This window comes from Merops nubicus, unplaced genomic scaffold, assembly GCF_000691845.1.
Source record: "Merops nubicus isolate BGI_N331 unplaced genomic scaffold, ASM69184v1 scaffold18427, whole genome shotgun sequence".
Taxonomy (NCBI): Eukaryota; Metazoa; Chordata; class Aves; order Coraciiformes; family Meropidae; genus Merops; species Merops nubicus.
The window spans coordinates 104,061-110,444 of record NW_008622571.1 but is presented as its reverse complement, the minus strand read 5'-3'; the positions used below and the strand labels follow the sequence as shown (position 1 = coordinate 110,444).

Genomic DNA, 6,384 nt, shown 5'->3' with positions numbered 1-6,384 from the left:
GTGAAGCTACAGTCATGGATTTCATCTGCGGAACCCCAGCATCAGCTTTTGAACCATGCTCAACATCAAATCCCTGTCTATGAACCAGTCAACCTTTTTAGCTAAATGATTTCAGTAAAAAAAAAAAAAAATTCTAAAGATGTAACCAGAGAAATTATTTGTTGTTTTTTTTTTTTTTTTTTTAACTGGGGATGGTCGACATCCAGTCGATAAATGTTTGCTGTTGTATTTACAGGGGATAAGAAGTACATTATGGGACAAACAGTTTCCACTGTTGATGCCACTGTTTTTGGGCATCTGGCACAAGCAATGTGGACACTACCAGGAACTCGACCAGAGAGACTAATCAAAGGTAAGAAAGCTGAAGTGATATGTGATAAAAACCTCTCGGTGGCATTTGCTGTGTTTAAACTTGGAGCACCTTGTGAGGACACTTGAAGACTGCAGGAGCACTCCAGCTGCATCACAGGCTGTTCTTGCCTTTGGTGTAGCATTTGTGTCCTGTAATGTTTTTTTCTCTCAAAATTCTTGTTTTCTCTTTAGTGCTCTACATGGCAATTGTTTTCTATTCCTGTACTTGATCTTTTCCCTGTTTAACACAGCAAAGACTGACTACCTTTAAGGAGTGCATGCTGGGTAAAGTATGAGAAGACAGAAGCATGACCGTGAGCCAAATTCTGTTCAACTGAGTAGCTTCATTGATGGTAGAACTGCAAGTGCTATTGTTCCACTGACATGACAGCTTTTTCTTTTATTGAAGATGCTGGGCAAGAAAAAAGTCCAGCCTGACTTTGGAGTCACTCTGGTTTTGCATTAATTGAAAAACACCATTGTCTACCTCACTTGTGGTTTGGTTTTTTTATTTTTTTTTTTTTCCTTCTGGGGTTGTATAGGCATGTGAAAGTATCTTCTCATCCCCCTTCAGAATAAAACCATGTGGTCTGAAAAATGTGAGGAGCTAAGGAGGACAAGGATGTGAAATATCTGTAGAGGGAGTGAATGTGACCTTTAGATCTACTCTGCTCAAGAGAGAGCTACTAAGGCAACAATCAGGAGGTATAGACTTGCTCATTATTAAAACTTTGAGGAAAAAAATACTTGTGATGAGGACACAAGTATTGTCTATATAGCTCTTCTCCTTGATGTCTGGGGAAGCACAGATAAAATTCTGAAGGGCCCATGAATTTCAAGAAGGAATACTATATTTGTTGAACTAGTTTGTCCCTAATGAAAATAAATAGGCGGTAATAGATGCAAATACACAAGCAGTATGGATGATGTTTCTGTATCAGTTCACCTACTCATGCTGTTGTGAGTGCAAGTTTCACATACACACTCCCTTTTCTATACTATTATTTTTTTTGTTCTTTGAAGTTTTTTTCAATGTCTTCTCTTAAGCATACGTGTATGTATAAACACAAGGCAAAGGTACTGAGGGTGGGAACATTGCAAGTGAGCCAGTGACCATATAAAGACTTGTGAGTGTTAATTTATCTTGCAGGCAACGCTGCCATCTGCTGGTGGGAAACCCAAATTAACTGTATTTTAATAAACAAGTGTGTTGTGTGTATATATAGGATCAAATTCTGTCTTTAGAAACCAGCTTTCTGCAAAATAAGAATTCCACTGTGAAAAACTTAACAGTATTAGTATCTTGTCTTGATTAATTTCTGTAGAGGTTGGATTTGGAGTAGTTTGCTACGTTGTTTTATATTCATCCCAGTGTTACCCTTCTTGTTACATGTAGGTTAATAAATAATACACGTTTCTATGTTATATGAAAGTTAAAGACAGAGCTGCTAAGAAGATTGATGAAACCTCTTTGGAAGGAACTTGCACATTTTGGTTCCAAACAGCGCTGACATGTTTCTGCATCAACAGGTGAGTTGGAGCATTTTTGACTGGATGTATTTACTGGAGTCTGTTGTGCTTTGTTGCAGGTGAACTGATTAACCTTGCTATGTATTGTGAAAGAATAAGGAGGAAATTTTGGCCAGAATGGCACCACGATGATGATAACACTCTGTATGAATCTGAGGAAAGCAGCGAAGCAAGCAAGACTTACTCCCCTTTGCAGGACTTCAGTTTTTATTCAAGGACAGAAACATTTGATGAGGAGGGGAACAGTATTTCTCAAACCCCTGACACAGATTACACTGGACACTCCCTCTTTGATTCGGATGTGGACATGGATGAGTACAGAGATCATGAACAATGCAAGTGATGCGTACGGGCATCCCGTGTTTTTCAGACACGCTGTTTCTTGGGATCAGTCTGGTTTATTCTCTCCTTCAGGTCAGGAAGAGGTTTATACCACTTTGGAAGAGGCCGTTGTGCTTGACTCAGCTGTCACATGCTACCTGGACTATTTCAACCTTGTTTCATTTTGTGTAACTGTTCCGGTGGAACCAGGGTAAACAGTCATTTAAACACACATGATCAAACTGGAGGTCCAGAGGGCAACAGAACCTATCAATCTACATTTTTGTTTGTGTTCAAAGCCAGATCCTGCAACCAGGTGGGACAGAATTCTGGAAAGTGGAGCATTTGTCAGAGCTGGTTTCTGTTGATATCTTTACAGGAATGGGTTGAGGGCAAAAATGGAAGAGCCATGGTGGGAACACCTTTCTGCCATGGAAGAAAACTATTCATTTGGCTGAGTTTTGGGGCATTTTTATTTGGTAGCTGCCTGTACTCTGGGTGCATATGTTATTACAGTGTCTGCAGGAAACAGCTGCTCCCAGTTCTTTTGGAGACAGTCAAAGAAGGCTGGAGGAAACATAGGCCTACAGGAGGGAGCTTTTTAGTGTTTCTTGTTCTTCGCAGAAGATTGAAATTGCTACTCTAGAATAATTTTATTCAGAAGGGAAAGTTTTAATGTGTATCTCTCAAACACTCATCTGGAATGTGTGTTGGCCAAGTTTTCTTTGTGTTTTCAAATTATTATTATGTTTTTACTTTTTGCCACTGTCTGTTGACTCTTAGGCTAAAGAACTGGGAGTTTTACTAAAAGCCTGGTGTGTCTCAGCAGCGGGTACTTTGTGCTCTTTACCAACAGGTATATCAAACCCATGAGACCTGCAAAGGGATTTGAGGGATTTCTGGGTGTGGGGTCCTGTGTAAATGCAGGATGTTGGCCCAGGCAATCAAATGCTTTACGAAGGTTGTTCAGTTTAGCAGGTGCTGGGCACTGTGGTGGCTTTCAGTGCACGGTCCCTAAAGCTGATGCATGGGTGCTGCTGTGCTAGGAGAGCTGTGTCAGCACCACCACCTGTGGGGCTTTCCAGGTGCTGACAGCATGACTACAATTGATTTTAAGGCATCTTTGCTAGCACATCTGTGAAGCTGGGCCCCCAAATCCAGAGTGATTGCACAGGTGCTGACATGCTTTGTGTCTCTGTAAATGCAGGTTAGAGGTGAGAAGGAATCCATTTGATTGACTCACCACTTTGAAGGTAGGCATGTACCATCAGTGTTGCTTGGCCATGACTAGTTGGTTTTAAGTAGCAGTAAAGCATATAGAGCATATAGACAGTTGTGGTGTTTGTAAACATGCATATGAAGTCGAGTATTTGCCTGCAGGCTTTGGTGGTACGCCATGTAAAAATATTTTAACCGTGACTTCCTCGGTGAGTTACAGTTCAATGAATCAGGATCTCTCAGCAAAGTTTTTGTAATATGTTGGTTGTGTCATGCAGTCTAGGAGCAGAGAGGGCAGACAACCGCTTTAGGATGTTAATTGTTGGTAGTCCTAGTAGGCTGGAGCTTCAACTAACTCCAGCTTTCAAAGAATACTTCTTTCTTGTGTGGTGGGGTGTCTCCTGCCAAGGAAAGTGCTTGCTCTGGGGGAACACTGAGCTAGCCACGGCTTTGAAGGCTGGAAGCATGCTGCGGTGAGTTCCCAGGTCTGTTCATGCATGGGAGCCACTGCAGAGAGAGCTGAAAAATTTGGGGTGGTCTGACATGGATGTGAATTTGCACCCATTTCCTCAGTTCCCCAGGCTTGTCCATGTAGCCATGTTCCAGTCAAGGGTCTCTGTTGCAGAGGGCAAGTATTGTTTGCAATCCAAACCAAAATTGAGAAGGAGGAAGATACCCAGTTACTTGGAATCCTTCTCAGGAATCTAAGCACAGGAATAGGACCCAAGAAGTTAAGTCTTGGACTTGAAAGCACAGAGGTGATGGCCTGAAATATCCATGGAACTTCAGAGCCAAGTCAGGGCAGTTTGTATCTGCAAAAATGTAGGTATTAGTATTCTGGATACAAGGCATCCACATCAAAAAGCTCCTCTTCAGAAATTCTGGTGGAGATGTTCTCATCCATTTACCGTGCGCGTTTGAAGGCTGTGCTTTCCCCACCTTCCATCTTCCCAGCACTGGGAGGCCGTGCTTGCCACAGCTAAGACCCAGCATGAGTCACAGTTGCTAGAAGGCCAGCCTGAGTTCAGCAGAAGGCACCACCTTCGTAATTTTGGTGGGCGTGACAGATCTGTGCAGAGCAGTGGCCCTTGCAGCATCCCAAAAGGCAGAAGGTGGCAGTGTCATTCTGTCCTGCGTGCGTGGTGGGCGGCTGGGGGGGGACTCCAGGCGGCCGGCGTCACTCGGGCCACGGCCTCACTTCTCTGCCAGCACCTGGGGGGGTGTCGGCGCTCCGCAGGCTGCCGTCACCTCCTGCCCCATCCTGACCCGGGCCGAGCCGTGGCAGGAGAGAGCAGGCTCCGTATGGATCACCCGCAGGGAGATCAGGGCACAAGCGAGGCCGGGTTTGGGTGTTGTTTTGAATGTCTGGTGCACCTCGGTGGTGGTTGAACCTCACCCTGATGGGCCAGGCTCCCTGGGTTTGGCCCTGCTAAGGGGAAGAGGGGAGGACTGGAAGGGGCTGCAGAAGGGAAAGGAGCTGTCTGCTGCAGCTCACCTTTGCAGGGTGGTCGTCAGTGAGGTGAATGTGTTTTGCACACGCCCTCCCTTTCTGAGGGGCTGCTCAGGTTACTTTAAAGGAGAAGTAAGGGGAGGAGTTAGTTGGCTTTCTCCTCAAGACAGCTGTTCTCGATAAAGTCTGTGTTTTTAGCTTTGGCTGAAAAAAGGTGTTTAAAAAAATAATTAGCTTTTTTAATGTCTGTGAAAAAGTGTTAGTTCACTTTGGCTTGCATGGGGAAAGAGACGATTAATTTTCTTAAAACCCTACCAAACAACAGAATAGATTTTTTTTGACTTCCTAAAATACTACTAAAAGAGAATCTTGCAGTGTTTCCCTCTCTGCCGCACTTTGATCATCTGTATCTTTTATCTTAGTGCTGAGGGGCTATACAGAACAAAAAATAATTGGAGAACATCTTTATTTCCTGGTTTGTTTTTTTTTTTTTTTTTTTTCTCCCTCCCTGATCAAAATTTCAAGTAAGTCTGCTGTAGGGATGCTGGAGGTCCTGGCTGTGCTGCTGATTCGTGTCAGGGACATAAGGTATCTCTGCAACCATGAAACCTGGGGCTGCTGCAGGGTGTCAACAACCCAGCAGGTAAAGAAAGGATGGTTGCTTCAGCTGGAGGGTGAAGGATGCCATGATGTCATGCCTGAGGTGACATGGCCTGCATGAGGTTTTTCCCTGGCTGGGAGTGCTGCTGACACAGCCAGACACTCACTGTCAGTGTCTTAGGGTTGGTTCAGGGACCCTTGTCACAAGAGCCTGATGCCAGTGAGGTCTCTGAAGGCATCCCAGCTGCCAGCACCAAGCCTGGTTGTGGTCCCAGCTGGAGCCCCAGGCTGGTTTTGGGTAGACAGCAGCAGTACATGGTCCTGGCAGGAGGAGAACCAGCCTGGGGCTCCTCCACACTGTCTGTCCCCTCCCGGAATGGGGCAGGGGGCAGGTGGATGGCCAGGGGAGGAGGCAGCGGGCGAGAGAGGGGACAGTGGGACATGGGCGAGTGATAAGCAGTGGGTTGCAGCAGGAGGGGCTGGGCTGAACGTGCGACCTTGGCCAGCACGGTGCCAGTGCCGGGGTGGGAGCTCTGCCCCGCTCAGCAGCTGGGGCTCCTCAGCCCGGGGCGGGGACGGGGCTGCCCTGCCCCGATACTGTACCGGCAGTGCCACCAGAGGCCGGGTGCTGCCTGTGCTCCGGGGAGAGGTCCGCCCCTCCTCGGGCAAGTGTTGGAATGTAAAGCAAGCCTTACGTTGCCGGCAGAGTTAGATTTGAAGCAGCCTGTTGTTGTTTTTTTTTTTTTCCATGTGAATCGCAGTTCTGGAGTGCGTAACACTGGTGTGTCAGAAGGGATTCGTTTAGCCCTGTCAGACTCCTGGGCTCTGTCAGCAGAGCTCACTGTTACTGAGCGGGGGGAACGGACGCTGGGACGTGTAGGTACTACAGAAATCCTTCAAATGCAGTGCTTGAT

The 6,384-nt window shown here is 46.0% G+C and overlaps 1 protein-coding gene across 1 annotated transcript in view; it reads left to right on the top strand.

Annotated features, from left to right (window-relative positions):
* FAXC (failed axon connections homolog (Drosophila)) overlaps window positions 1-2,224 on the top strand; it is a gene marked incomplete at its 5' end in the record, with an annotated part of 19,778 nt that extends 17,554 nt beyond the window's left edge. The window contains 2 exons of the mRNA XM_008944856.1: window positions 236-352; window positions 1,941-2,224. Of these exons, the coding sequence (XP_008943104.1) occupies window positions 236-352; window positions 1,941-2,224 (401 nt within the window). The remainder of the gene's footprint in view (window positions 1-235; window positions 353-1,940) is intronic.
* Window positions 2,225-6,384: the final 4,160 nt, after the last annotated feature.